This window comes from Tiliqua scincoides, chromosome 7 (assembly GCF_035046505.1).
Source record: "Tiliqua scincoides isolate rTilSci1 chromosome 7, rTilSci1.hap2, whole genome shotgun sequence".
Lineage (NCBI taxonomy): Eukaryota > Metazoa > Chordata > Lepidosauria > Squamata > Scincidae > Tiliqua > Tiliqua scincoides.
The window spans coordinates 43,486,744-43,501,884 of NC_089827.1; the positions used below are offsets into that span (position 1 = coordinate 43,486,744).

General features: G+C 45.1%; 1 protein-coding gene across 1 annotated transcript in view; it reads left to right on the forward strand.

The window, feature by feature from the left end:
* The first annotated feature begins 517 nt into the window (after nt 1-517).
* LOC136656851 (sodium- and chloride-dependent GABA transporter 1-like) overlaps nt 518-15,141 on the forward strand; it is a 43,230-nt gene continuing 28,606 nt past the window's right edge. The window contains exons 1-7 of the mRNA XM_066633227.1: nt 518-647; nt 4,545-4,676; nt 6,012-6,112; nt 9,098-9,207; nt 10,473-10,605; nt 11,994-12,128; nt 13,978-14,081. Of these exons, the coding sequence (XP_066489324.1) occupies nt 4,667-4,676; nt 6,012-6,112; nt 9,098-9,207; nt 10,473-10,605; nt 11,994-12,128; nt 13,978-14,081 (593 nt within the window). The 5' untranslated portion in view covers nt 518-647; nt 4,545-4,666. The remainder of the gene's footprint in view (nt 648-4,544; nt 4,677-6,011; nt 6,113-9,097; nt 9,208-10,472; nt 10,606-11,993; nt 12,129-13,977; nt 14,082-15,141) is intronic.

Below are 15,141 nucleotides of genomic sequence, written 5' to 3' on the forward strand. Positions count from 1 at the left end.
AAGGCAAACAATTGTTCTCCCTCTTATTTATCTTAAACATATTGGTCTGTTGTCCATCTCTTTCAGTTCTGTCAGAGTGAACATACCGGTTCACATGTAGAAGAGACCTCTGGCACCTCTCGAGGACTGCTTCAAAATGGCTGACCTGAGTTGCCATTGAACAGCCTTCCCATTCAGACCAAGGGAATCTCACATACCAACACCAACACTTCAAATAAGTAGATAAAGCCGAATCATGACTAAAATTGTATGACTCACTGTGCTCAGCCATCCTCCTGGCTCACTGGGAAGGATAACTTTCTCTGTCCTTATACCTTCCAGTTCCCAGTGAGGGATTAGTCTGACCTGATCCATCCAGATCCTCTGCATGTGCCATTCATCCTCCTTCATGAGGTAAACGTGAGCAGCAATGGGAAAGACGGACCCCACGTCACTGCTGCTGGACTCTCCTTCTCAGGTGAGGGAAGCAGCCCTCAGGGAGCAGCTTGAAGCCTTGAAAGAAGAGGCTGCCAAGAAGACAAAAAAGGAGATCCCTGACCGAGGTTCCTGGAAAGGCCGGTTTGACTTCCTCCTCTCCTGCGTAGGATACGCCATTGGCTTGGGCAATGTCTGGCACTTCCCATATCTTTGTGGCAAGAATGGAGGAGGTAAGGTTGGCTTGCAAAAGACTCACACGTGGTCATGCTTTGCTTGACATCCTTTTGCATGGTGGCCTCTCTTAATGACAGTGCCTGAGAAATCTACTATATGCTATGATACAGTACGTTAAGGAGATGATGAAGAGATAACCCTATTCGGCTTCAACCCTGTGCACACTTTCCTTGGAGTAAGCCCCATTGAACATAATAGGACTTACTTCTGAGTATACATGCATAGGATGGGGGTGTTACAGCCCAATCCTATGGGCTTTGACTGGCAACAGAACACACATTCTACTGCTGGCCACTGCTGAAAAGCAGACATAAAGCACCTATGGGCATTGTGCGCCGGCTCGCAACATCAGTTCTCCCACTATGGGCTTTGACTGCCTGCCAGAGCAGGCAAGACAGTGAGAGAGGCAAGGGGCAGGGAAGGAGCTAAACCAGGCAGAGACAGGGGAGTGATGGGAGGCGGGGAGGCTGTGGAAGGGAGTGGATCTGGCAGCAATGGCACATGCCATATCCTATCTCCATTTTTACTGCCTCCCCACCCCTTTTCTCTTCTTTGGCTTGTGCTAGTGAAATCACTAGCGCAAGTCTAGATGGGCCCTTGACCTGATCCAGCAGGGCTTTCCTTTTGCCCTTATGTACAGCCGCCTGTACCAGGTGCTAAGACAACTTACTGCAAGAGCATCTTTAAATTCAGTTCCATTGCAGAAGAGCCACATGTCGGGGTAGCCAGCTCAGTTTCATTATCAGGTTTACCTGTGAACAATTTATCCTAGCCAGCCCTTTTGCTGGGATTGGCATGTGCCAGCTGACTGGGCACCTCAGCTCACCTAATCAGTTCATGGGGCAACTAGAGGCACCCAGGTAGGTATGAATCATCAAATTGTATAAACCCATGATATCACGCATCCTTAGGAAAGAGAGGCTTCTTAAACTTACTCAGTTTGAGAAGACTTTAGAATGGTGCAAGGAAATGGACTGGAAGTTATGGAGTCTGCAAGCTGCAAGCTGTAGTCCAGCAGGGCTTTCCTTTTGTTCTTATGTAGTTGCAGCTGCAAGCTGTGGTTACCCCTTCCCATGCACTCTTCTCTTCATTGGTAACCCTGACTGGGAAGTGCAGGCAATATGCTGAACAAAGGATCTTCATATTGGAAGATGAAGATCTTCATATTCAACAGATGAAGATAGTGATGTCAAGATTCTAACTAAATTTTGCAAGAGAATGTGAGTATCTTCATATTGGAAGAAAAAATATATATATAATTTGATTTCTGGTCAACAGATGAAGATAGTGATGTCAAGATTCTAACTAAATTTTGCAAGAGAATGTGAAGTTCCTGAGAGCATGTATGACTTTGCTTACAGTGTAGAAATGATTCAATGGAAATGGAACAGCAATTTTGTGACTTGACTATTCTGGGTGCCTACATTCTATTCTGAGTGTCTACATTCTTCTCAATGTGGGGAATCATTGCAGTATTAATTAGTAGTCATTATTTATCTTACTATTTGTATTAATGGCTGCCAATCTAATTTTTTTAATCACTGCTTCCAAAGGCCAATTCATATTAGATCTTTGTTATGTTAAACACTCCGACTCCTTCATTTCTGGACAGAGTGCAGGACCATAAAAGTGGGAAGGAATTTCCTGGGTCATAAAACCTAATTATAAAACCTAATCATTTCCACCAGCAATTATAAACTCAGAAAAAAATATCCCTGTCACATAAAGGCATTCTCCCATATCCGCAAATCCCATGTCCACAGTTCTCTGCTCCCGTGCGCCCATTACTTATCTGTCTTCCTTTCTTTACTGTGGCACCAAGCACTCATGTCTCTTTGTTGAGCTGTTGAGCCATGGTTTAGAAGTAAACATAATGGATCTATGGCAGAGCCAATGAGCCTAGGAGAAGGAGGAGCACCCAAGTTCACAGCTCTCTTGTCTCTAAATATAGATTACGGAAGCACAATTTGCTTGAGTAGAACAGAAAGATGGGGACTTAAGCAGGGAAAGGTAAGATCATCTGAATACTGCATTGAGTCTTAAAAGAAAACTAACCAATTTTGCTTGTTAGCACTGGTGTAGCTCCCATAGGGCTGGTGGTATCCTGTGATGCCGAGCGACACTCCTTCAGTGTGGCAGTGCTGCCCCCACAGCATCAACAAGTGTGCCATGCCATCTCAAATCTTGTCCGTTTTGCTGATTTGTACAACTGCGCTTGCTCTGTTGCCATAAATCAGCTACATACTCTGAGAGCTTTGAAGTTCTCCTAAGTTTTAAGGGTCATTAGGAGTTATTAAAAGTCTGAGTTTCTGTCCTTTCAGGGGCTGTTGAACCACAACCTGCTCCCCTCTACATTTCCGAATTCCAGTTAGGACAAATGGCCTCTTTTTTTGTTATTCTCAAAGGCCCTCAAGAATGTAGAGTGTACTCTTTAGCCAGATGCAATGGAATGCCATCAATATGGAGGACAGATTTAGGAGGACATAATGGAGGACAGATTTAAAGTGGTGCCATACACAAAAGATATTTCCAGTATGGAAGCAATGTGGAAACAGTAGCACATTTACTTTTAGAATGTACACTCTTTGAGGAGGCGCACTCGAAATATTTAGGTTTGATCTTGCTTAACACGAAAGGAAGATCAGAACATTTCAATTACTTCTGTCTACTGAGTTAGTGGATATAGTGGAGAGAACAGCACTGTGTTCTCTTTTGTGTTCTGTGTTCTGTGTTCACAGAATCTTTTCTGTGGAAGATTGTTAAGAGCCGGATTAGCAAACACTAATTATGGTATGGTAAGAAGGTTTGTGGGATTGCTGGTAGGAGGGTTTAGATCATTTTAGTATTATTATTAAGAACTGTAAGGTTTTTGATGTGTGGGTTATGCCAATAAAGGTTCCTAAACAAAAAAACAAAACATGTAACCCCCAAATGATGTTTGATGTTTTCCCATCAGTATTGCATTGGTAGCTCATATTTGAACTGGTGATGCTCAAACTCCTTTCCAGTGCAAGCAAAGTCTAGCAAGTTCCACCATTTTGTTTATATACATTTTTTCACTCCATTGTTCAATACTTGTCATTGTTGATTTTATGGCTTACAACCCACTACCCAAATTTATTCAGTTCTTTTTGGAAATGTTTATGAAAATGTCTAATTTACAGTTTTATTCATTTGTTTATTCATTCATTTCTCTGTGTCAACTTTCACATTTCAGTTTTATTTTCTTGTTGATATTATTTCACTTCTTTCTTCAATTGTCTAAATTATGAGGTTAGAGCAGTGATTTTCAACTTTTTTTGTCTCATAGCACACTGACAAGCTACTAAAATTGTCAAGGCACACCATCAGTTTTTTAATAATTGACACCATGCTGTGGCTGGGGGGCCTCCCAATGGCCCTACTAATAAATAACCCTCCCCCAAACTCCCGCGGCACACCTGGAGACCATTTGCAACACACCAGCATGCCACGGCACAGTGGTTGAAAATGACTGGGTTAGAGCATGCTGAATTTCATAGCAACAAGAGATTGATAATGTATTACTGCTTCTTAATAATATAGTTGAATTAATGATGTATTAATTAATTACCCCCACCCAATTAATTTGTTGCCTCCACACAATGAATTGATTGATTGATTCATTCATTCATTCATTCACCCATCCATCCATCCATCCATCCATCCATCCATCCATTCATTTTGTAGGGGGCGACAAATTTTCTGTGACCACGGCCAGCAGATGCCTCAGCTATGCCATTGCTTGTTAGCTAAATTGACAGAACTGGAATGAAAACATACTGATAATTACAGAAAAAACTTATCATAAGTGTTTTACCAGCCATTAAAAAGAGTAGGATGCTTCATTATTGGGATTCTTTCTTCCATCCCAGGTGCCTTCCTGATTCCCTATTTTCTAACACTAGTGTTTGCTGGGATTCCACTTTTCCTGCTGGAGACGGCTCTTGGTCAGTACACCTCTGTTGGTGGACTTGGAGTCTGGAAACTAGCACCCATGTTTAAAGGTACTGTGAATCCATGATGTTGATGCAAAATACATGGATGATATAGTGGTGAGGATGGAAAGATGGGTACAGGACAAACATCAGGGGTTGGAATCATTGGACAGCTACCAAAGGCCCAAAGCACTCACCCGGGCCTCCTGCCAATTCTTAAGACCACTTCTGTATCCTTAGCCTTTGTGAAGCTGTGATGGAGGCAGTGATGTCAAGAAAGTTCCTCCATCATCACCTTCTCTCTCCCATTCCATTTGCCAGGGTAAGTCCCACAATGAACCTTGAGGAGAGCACTGAAGTAGGAGGGGGCCCACAGAGGGCAGTTTGCCAAGGGGTCCTGTAAACCTGGAGCTGAGCCTAGATGGCCTACAGCCCATCAGGTGCCACAGTGCTTACAGCCTTTTAGAAGTTGATGTAGGAAAATCAAGAGTCATGTCAGTTACTCTGACAAGAATCACAGAGTTAAGAAAATTAAGACTTACAGCACAACTCTAGATTTTCCGAAGGCAACTTCTAGGCTGCTACAATCCCACAACGACCAATGATGGGGCTGCCCTGCAGGGCCTCTGAGAGGAATTTTATCAGGAGATACAACATTTCTTTTGGGTCCCTGAGGAGGGGGGTACAGTGTTTCTTTGGGGCCCCTTCCCTGCTCCGTTGGATCATAATTTCTATGAATTACAGTATATAGAACTATGCAGGTTTATTATTAATTATTATTATTAACAGTATTTATATACCACTTTTCAACTAAAAGTTCACAAAGTGGTTTACAGAGAAAAATCAAATAACTAAATGGCTCCCTGTCCCAAAAGGGCTCACAATCTAAAAAGATGCAAATGAATACCAGCAGACAGCCACTAGAACAGACAGTGCTGGGGTGAGGTGGGCCAGTTTCTCTCCCCCTGCTAAAAAAAGGAGCACCCACTTGAAAAAGTGCCTCTTACCCAATTAGCAGGGGTAAACAAAAGCAGGTTTACACAAAATGTGAATGCTAGTCCTCACACAATATTTGCAAACATTTCTGAGATCCCAGGAAATCTCTGGCTCTCCTCTTTGACTTCTGGGTTTTCTTTTTGATCCCAGGCCCAGGTACGATGAATCCCCTGCACCCCCTACCATGGGCCCTGATGAGATCGAAAAATGTAAGATCCCAGGAAATTTCCAGGCCCCCCCCCCCTTTTGGCTCCAGGACCTGCTTTTTGACCCTGGGCTTGGGTACAATTTACCTCCCGCAACCCCTCTCTTGGGCCCTGCTGCTCTGAGTAGTACCCATTGGATCAGTACAACCTAGTGAGTTTTGGCACAGTAGCTTTTGAACAAACAATGTATTTTGTCCCTTAGGAGTGGGCTTGGCTGCCATGGTTCTCTCCTTCTGGTTGAATATCTATTATATTGTCATCATTGCCTGGGCATTGTATTACCTCTTCAACTCTTTCACTGCGGTGAGTTGCAGCTGTATGTTCTTGGGGACAAAACTCCTACGTGGTTGAGACCCAATTTCTATTACATGGTTATACCATGTCAGTGAAATGGATGCCTAAATATTTGCACTAAAGATTTAAAAAAACCACTCGCTTGAATTACACACAGAATCTGTCATACTCTTCTATGCTCTTGAGTCTTACTTCTTTATGTTGGGGGCAGGAGGGCAGGCTGTAGTGGAGGAAAGTTGGGCAGGAGGTAAGAGAACAAGGTGAGGTGTCTTTCTTTCGTGGAGGAGAGTAAAAATGGGGATTTGGTTGGTAAGTAGATTGAAAGGGAATTGATTGAAGGATGTGAATGGGAAAATAAGCACAGGGAAGTCTGGGTGTGACTTGACTGTTTTTGAGAATGTTTATTGAAGGATGATTTATTGGGGGGTCTGCTGTTTTGAGGCTCAGCTTTCTACCTCATGTTCCATTTCTTTCTTTGGACACGTCATTTATCGCTCAGATTGCTTTCAGAAAAATGGATGTCAGGTTGCATAGGCAAATACTGGGTCAAATGAATGGTTTAGTGTTGGTTTGAATACCTCAGCTATTTATTGTTTACAACTCACCAGAAAGGCTCTTGCAAACAAACAAAAAAAAACTGTGACTGACAAAATAACAAAACACAACTTAATTGAGATATGTATTTGGTCCATCTGGGCAAAGGACTCTACAGGCTCCATAACTCACACAGATCTTGCTGCAAAAGCAAACCTGTTTTCTCCATTTTCTCACATCGCTTGTCTTATCTAGAAGCTTTCTAGGCTTGCTTCTGAAAGAGGCAATACACAATGGACAGAATCTCTAAGATATTGCAGGTGCTTCTGGATAGACTTGTAAACAGTCTCCATCTCAGTCGAAGCCACATTCAGTGATGAAGGTTCTCCTCACGCTTGAGGTGAGGAGAGGAGTGAGCTTCCAGAGAAATATAAGAGGGATGGGATCAGACTCTGTCACGCAGTGCTATAGAATCAAATCTGCCAGTCCCCTTGGTTGATCCTCAGCAAGGATAAACTAGCATGGCCTTTCATTCCTGGATTTTGGCTTTGGAACCTGTTTGCTGCCTAGACATGGGGCCCATCTCTTCTCCATGATGTATTAACTGAGACTACTTGGAGAAAGATGTCCCTATCCTTGCAACAATCACCACAACAAAAAAGTTCTGGTAACTGGGAGTCTGGGGGGTGGGCCTAAGTCAGAGGGCAGAGCCTAAAGTAAGTTTTAGGCTTTTGTGGAGCCAGGGAATGGAGATTATTTAGCAGATTCCCCTTCACCGAAGGGGGAAGAAAAGCTGCCTTTTCTCCTCGCCATTTGGCAGCCCTACTTGGAGAGGAAGGCGCCTCCTTTAACATTACTTGTGAAACGATTGATAGACATAAAAGCACCTGTTTTTATGGTTCCTGTGGGGTTGCTTTTAATTGACACACAGCTGCTGAGAGGCTGAATATATGTACTATGCTTCTGTCCACTTTGGGTTTGACTGTATTCCCAAGCAGCAGTGAAATCTCTTGCCAAACTGTTTTGATTGCTTAATCACTTCAGAAACATATGTTTGTAGTCTCCAAAGTGCCCCAACACCTGCAACTTCTGTTGTCGACTTTTTAAACACAGGCTAGCCATTTGTATAGATTTCATGGTAAGGGCTTTGGAGAGTTCCCTTACAGAACTTTAGAACAGGATTTCACCCTCTATTCAGCTCAGGCTGGGTAGCAACAATTTTACAATGAAACAGCTTGTCAACATGGCTCGTGAGTTTGTCTGCTGTCTTCTCCTCAACTTGCTTTGCCAAAGTAGGTGGGAGGGGTACCACCTGAAGCCTGAGAGGGAGGGGAAGGTAAATAAGACTGCGCCTGAGGAACATGAAACCTTTGGCTGGAGGACAGCTCTGCAAAAGCTTTTTCTCTCTATGAACTGCACAGGGAAACATGTGCAAGGCAAATGTTGATGCCCTGGTGGAATCAGAAGCCACTGCACAAATCCCCAACATCAACAACTTGGCAATCAATTATAGGCCAAAGTACACATAATGTGCAGATCCCTGTGGCTATTTTAAAAAAAATTAAATAGTAGTTGAAGGGGGCATGATCAGCCTATTGTGTGCAGAGGTGTGGATAATTCACTTTTTCCACTCATACAACAAGGTGGAAATCACACACACACACACACACACACACACACACACACGTCTTGCAAAGCAACTCTGGGAAGGGAGGTGTCATTGATCCTGTGGACACACAGTCCTGTATAACTTTCCCCTGACATTTGTTTTCTCCAGAAGCAGCTACTGGAGGCTGCAATCTTGGGGGGAGGACTGACTGCACAGGGCTGTATGTTTGCCACTTAATCATTTCCCTTCGAGCTGCTTTTTCTACTAAAAGTTGACTTCCTCAAGCAGATTTCCCTGCTACAAAGAAAAACCAACAACATTTCCTCTCAGGGGATAAAAAGCAGCACAGGGAACCCATTTTGAGAGGGAAAACAGCCAGAGGAGAAAGTGCGAAGCAGTCCCTCCACCCTACAATGGCTCTCCGCTGAAACCTTCAACATTGTGAGGAGGCTTGTGGTTTAAACAAAACCCCTGAGTGATGCAGGGGAGGCAGGTGGGCCCCACCAATCCACCACTTAAGTCCCCTTACTATGGGTTGTTCTCCCTCCACCTTCAAACCTGTGCTAGATACCGTGCAGGCCAGTTGGCCTGCCAGGATTGGGCTGTCAGACAGTCAACTGTGTGGCTTTGAGAAAGCAGGAGAGAGAGAGAGAGAGAGAGAGAGAGAGAGAGATTTGGTATATTTAGCCATCTGTTTATGAGTGAGATTGCAGACTTTGGTGGCAATGGCAGAGTGAGGTTGCCAACAGTTTGCCCATGGCATTCCTCCTTTGCCTCCAACAACTGTGTAACAAGCAGAAATGCAGCCTATTAAGCTGACAGTTCCTCAATGCCATTTTGCCCCTCTGCAGAACCTGCCGTGGCAGAGCTGTGGAAATGCCTGGAATACAGAGAGATGCTTTTCCAACTACTCCCTCAATGACACCACCAACCTGACCAGCGCTGTGACTGAGTTCTGGGAGTACGTCTCCAGCCTAAGTCAGGTTTTGCCATCATTGGGGTCATCTTACCCATGCAGGGGCTTGGGAAGCAGGGGGAGAATCGGGCATGAGCTTTTTGTCCCTGGAGCATTGCATTCAAATGCAAACAACATATTTGTGTCAGGGGAGATGAGAAGGTCATTCAAATTCTGAAACTAAACTTGTTTAAAACTAGTGGGTGGTGTAACAAAAATGGTGGGTGTATTTCACAAGCAAGGTTTGGGAGAAGCTGCCCTGGGGCGGGGGAGGGAAGAGGAATCCCAGGCCTCACCAGATCCCTGTACCTCAGGAAAAGGATTTTGTTCTTGTCACTGGTCACAAAGTGGACGGATCTGATGGAGCATGGCCATTCCCCCTTCTGCATTCCCTTTACTGCATTCCCTATACTGGGCCAGTTACTCTTATGGCCCAGTACTATCCCTTGTCAGACTGTAGCACACAGAGACAGGGACAGAGTGTGCGCAGCACGCTGTGATGGGGGAGGGAGCGACCAGATGGCCCTGGAAAGATAAGTAAAAAATCCATCAGCATAAGGCCTGGATAGGATTGGGCTGCCCATCAATAGTCACTCCGAGGAGCCAACCCTAAACCAGAACCAATGAGAGGCATGGGACTCCTTCACCTCTCAACGACTTGTACGCAAACTGGCAGGTCTGCATGACCAGAGCCAGAAGGCCCCTACTGACAGTATTTCATGTTAGCCAGTTTTGTGTGTTCATTTGATGCTGCACTTCCCTTCTTACGTTTGTAAAAACTCAGGCAGAAGTAGACAGGCAGTCTGCACAGATGTACACTAAATCAACCACACATATTAGGCATCTTAAAATTTAATGCAAAGTCACAGAAGAGCTGCATGTTACACACTTCATAGACAACCTTCTCAATATCAGAAAATCTTGTGCCTTAGCCTTTGGTCATTGGTCAACCACTTCTGCACATGAATTGTCAAGTCAGAAAAGGTGATACAGTCCCTCAGCATCTTGCACTGTGTTTTACTTACCAGCAGGCGACCTTACAGAAGTTCAGCAGGACCACCTCATATTTCAAGGTCCACGTATGCTCTGAGCCCCACTTCTGCTATTTGTTCTCAGGCATTTAGAGCTCTGTACGGCTGCTGATACATGCCTTTTTCATGCCCAGCGTTCAGCCTTCTTGCATTCAGCTCTGACTATCAACAACTCTGCTGCTGGAGAATTCTAATCTTTTGGTCTTGGTGGATATCAACTCTTCTGATTTCCATTTGTAGGAGAAGCATGCATCAGATCACTGGAGGTCTGGGGGAGCCAGGCAGTGTTCGCTGGCCTTTGGCTGGCACACTTGCGTTAGCCTGGGTTCTGGTCTATTTCTCCATCTGGAAAGGCGTTGAGTGGACTGGAAAGGTACTTGATGTTAATGATGCACTCTAATAGTACTTTAGATTGCTGCAGGCTTTCATTTGCTGAAATGTCCAGAGTCAATTTTAGCCCCCAAATGCCTGGAATTAGGGTTTCTACATTCCAAGGCAAAATGGCAACAGGTGGCATCCAATTTTTAACTTTCCCCCCCCAGCTTTACAATAGCAAATGTCATCATAGTTTGTTTGATGGGGTTTTTCTTTCCCCCTAAACTGAACAAGCTGTTCAGGTTTCTAAAAGAAATTTACCCTTCTTAGGCTGCTAAAGGTAAATCTTTTAAAACTGGCAGGAGATTTGGGGTCTCCATATGAGACACTTTTAAGAGCTGTTTGTGGTTTGACTTAAAAGCTGCTGGCCATGTGACTTTGATAGCCCAATCCTTAACCTGCACTGGAAGGCAGTCTGGCTGGCCTGCGCTGTATCCAGCGCAGGGTTGGAGGTGGCTGTGGCACAACTCAGGTCAAACTGATATTTTTCCTCTTACCCTGAGTCCTGGCTCAACCACCACAATGGGGCTACTTGGATCTGCGCCTACTACATCACTGGCACAGATCTGAGCAGCCCAGTGTTAGGCCAGGCTGCTCGCGAGGGGGGATAGGCTGGTCTCACCCCCCTCCCAGGCCCGGCCCACCCACTGGTCCACCCATTGTCCACTCTCCCCCTGCCCTGGAATGCCCATGAAACATCCTCCCCTCCCGCTCTCCCTAAACCCCCGCACCACAGGCTGCCACCAGCGCAAACTTACCTTTGCCAGGGGTTGCTCTGGCATGGGGAGACCAGCGCGCATCCTTGCACCAGCCTCCCCGACTCCCACGGTGGTGCAAATGTGCTTTATGACATGTTCGCAGTCATAGCTTGTTCGCAGCACCCAAAAACTGGCACTGTGGACTTGCACCAGCTTAAGTGCAATTGAGGATTACACTCTTAAATAGATTTGAAGCAAGGTTTCACATAACTTTGCAATGAGGCTGGTTTTTGGATTCTAAGTCAAATTTTGAGGAGAAGCTCAAAATTCAATGGTTATTTCAGAATAGGATGCTTGCCATTGGGATTTGAGATTTGCCTATTTTGACTGGTTAAATGAGTCAATAATATAAAATGTATTAATTTTATTCCAAAACTGCTTCCCGATGCTATTAAATACTGTATGCTGTAGCATGTCACTAGCCAGATCCTGTCTGCTGTTGACTGCTGCTACAAAATCCATTGACGTCAAAATACTCATGCTGAACATAAATATGAGTAGGATATTTGGACACCCTGAGAATAACCGGAAACTATTCACCATTAAAATTCACAGATTATTTTGACGATGTGTGGTGGAATTTCAACAATTTCCAACATTTCTCTCTCTCCCTCTCTCTCACCTGTAGGTTGTGTATTTCTCAGCCACGTACCCTTACTTCATGTTATTCATTCTGTTTTTTCGTGGAGTCACCTTGCCAGGAGCCAAGGAAGGAATCCTTTTCTACATCACCCCAGATTTCAGCAAACTCTCCCAGTCTGAAGTTTGTATTCCTGTCTGATCTCTGCAAGAGCAGAAAACTAATTAATGCTACAGACATAACAGCTAGTTGTCCCAGAACATTCTGAATTCATGATGGAAATGGGAATTATTTAGATCAGTGTTTCTAAAATACTGTCTCACAATGTGATAATAAATGCATAGGATAAATAAATAACTCCCTCGTGAGTCATTCAAGCCTGTTTTGGGTGGGTCATGCTGTACATTGTGAGAAACCAATAATTCGCATTTCTCTTCTTGCTCTTTTTCCCCTCCTGTAAATTGCTGTGGGGGGGGGGGCGTGAGCAGTCAAAATGGGGACTGAGGTATATGGGAGGACAAGGTGAACTCTTCTCTCACCACCACATTACAAATCCAGCTCTCCCCCCCCCCCCCATGGCTGCTACTTCTGATAAAAGTAAACGGCTGTTATTTGAAATAAAAACATGGCAACACAGTGAGCCTTGATTCTGGCATGACAACGGCCAGGTGGAAACTGCAGGAAATGTATCTGAATGGCAGCATCATGAGGAATAATGTGCATGAAGAGAGGATGGCTATTCCTTCATGCCTTGCTTGGAGGCTCACCAGAGGTGTCCAACTAGCCACTGTTGGAAACAGAATGCTGGCCTAGATGATCTCTGGGCCAAGGCACTTTTCATGTGGTAAACAGCTCTACTGTGCTGGCTGCCATGGGGAAGCATTTCTGGCTGCTTCCATGTGCTGGCTGTAATGCAAGGACCAATTCACAAGTTACCTGACCCTAGTGACCATATGAAGCTGCCTTCTACTGAGCCAAAACCAGCTCAAGATGGTCTGACCAGCAGCAGCTCTACAGAGTTTCAGTCGGGGCTTTCCCAACCTTACCTGGAACTGTCAGGGATTGAACCTAGGACCTTCTGCGTGCGAAGCAGCTGCTGTGCGGATGGGCTATGTCTTCGTCCTGCTTCTGTGTCGTTAAACCTCAGCTACTTCACTAATGTCAATTATGAGGAATCACACAGAGGATTTGGATGACTGATGTTACACTTTCCTTCATCAGTACCTCCTGCTGAAAGTGTATAGGTGCTATCCATGTGCACTGTTTAGTACCACGCAGGTAATGTGGAAAATGGCTCTAGGTAATGTAGGAACTGGGTTTTCTTCTTTCTTAGAAATGCCGGGGGCAGTCCCAGCAGACAGACATGCTGCATGGTCTGCCATATTTAGAACTGAGTAGTACACAGTGCTCCAGCCCCTCATTGGTAACCCACTACTGCGAGGTGCTGCAGGACTTGAATGGGGAGTCCTGCTGGACAGTGATACCCTGTGCTACTACAGGCCAGAGGAGAGAACTGCAGGCAGTCCCAGCTAGTAGACTTGTACAACAGCCCTCAAGCCTCCTGATCCAATACATCAGATTAACCCAAAGAGTCATTCTGGGGTCTGATGATATAAAGCTCCCATATCTTTTCACTGAAAAATTCTCTAGGTCATCTTGTGCATGGTTGGTCTTTGGCTTGGCTGTTGCCTGCTTGCTTGCTCATGGTACTTGCCCAACCTTAGATCTGAGATCTCTTTTTGAAAACTGCTTTCACTGCTGTACAGTCACCCCAGCCATAATGAGCCTCAGGTAGGTTAATGGGGAAATCCTTCACAGCCAGGGAAGCTTGGAAGGTATACTGACAACATCAGTCCTGCTTGCCATCTCCAGGTGGAGAGCTTAGCGGTTGTCAGAGGCAATGGCAGTAGATCTGATTAGAACATCACACAATGATGTGTGTTGGTGTGACAGCCTAAACATTTGGAATTATCTGAGGGGGCAGACTGTGATCAGTAGATATCAAATTTCAAAGCATCTTCTTCCTTTGCAGGTTTGGATGGATGCAGCCACACAGATCTTTTTCTCATATGGCCTAGGACTGGGATCTCTGATAGCCTTGGGAAGCTATAACACTTTCCATAACAATGTCTACAGGTTTGTGATGTGTACCTTCCTGTCCACCAGTAATAATAATAATGTTTATTTATGTAATACTTAGAATGTTCAAAGCACTTTGCCAACGTTATCTTGTTTTAATTTTGTTAGGCAGATCAGTGTTATATTCCCATAATGCAGATGAGGTGGGAGAGATTGAGGCTACAGGAGGGTGGCTTATATAAGACTTGCCTAGCAAGCTCATAACCAAGATTTGGACTTTGGGTCCTGGTTCATAGTTCAGTCTCTTGCAGTCCAATTCTATACATGTTTATTTGGAAGTAAGTCAACCTCAAAGCAAGTATGCAGAAAATTGCAAGCCTAGCCCTTATGCCACACCAGCCAAGTGTGTATGTGGATCAATCCTGGGATCCAAACAGAAGGTTTCCTCTACCCCTACACTTGCACAATCAGACAGACTCTTTCCTTGTAAAAAATAACAAAAAACAACAGCTTGCTGTTACTCCAAATCGGCATGTAGCATTGCAACAGTTTCTTCCAGAAGGTGTTTCAGTGCTCTCGTATAACACCTCCATCTGGCAGGCCTGCCCCGTATCCAGTGCAAGTTTGGGACTGAGAGCAATTCAGCCCAGGGCAAGGGGAAATTGCTTCCCCTTACCCCAAGAAGAGCCACAGTGGCCCCAATAGGTCTACTTGGATCTGCGCCACCTAAAGAGATGGTGTAGATTCGAGCAGCCCAGTGCTGCCCCAAGCTGCCCAGGAATAGGGTCAGGATTTGGCACAAATGCCGGGTCCTGGCCCCACCCCCTGCTTTCCTGCCGCCCACCCACAGATCCTTCTGCCACCCACCCTTTCCCACCCTAGAACATTCCTCCCCATCCTCCCCACACCTCCCAGGCCCCCTCGCTGGCTAAGCTTGGCTGGTGCCGACTTAACATCCATCCGTCGTCATGGAGGCCAGATACAGCCTCCACTGGCTGATGCACGTCTTTGAGCCGGCCCAGCTGACATTCAAGGAGGTGCAAACGCCATGTTTGAAACCTTCCCAGGCTGATGCAAGAGACTTGCGCTGGCTCAGCGCAATCTTAGGATTGCACTC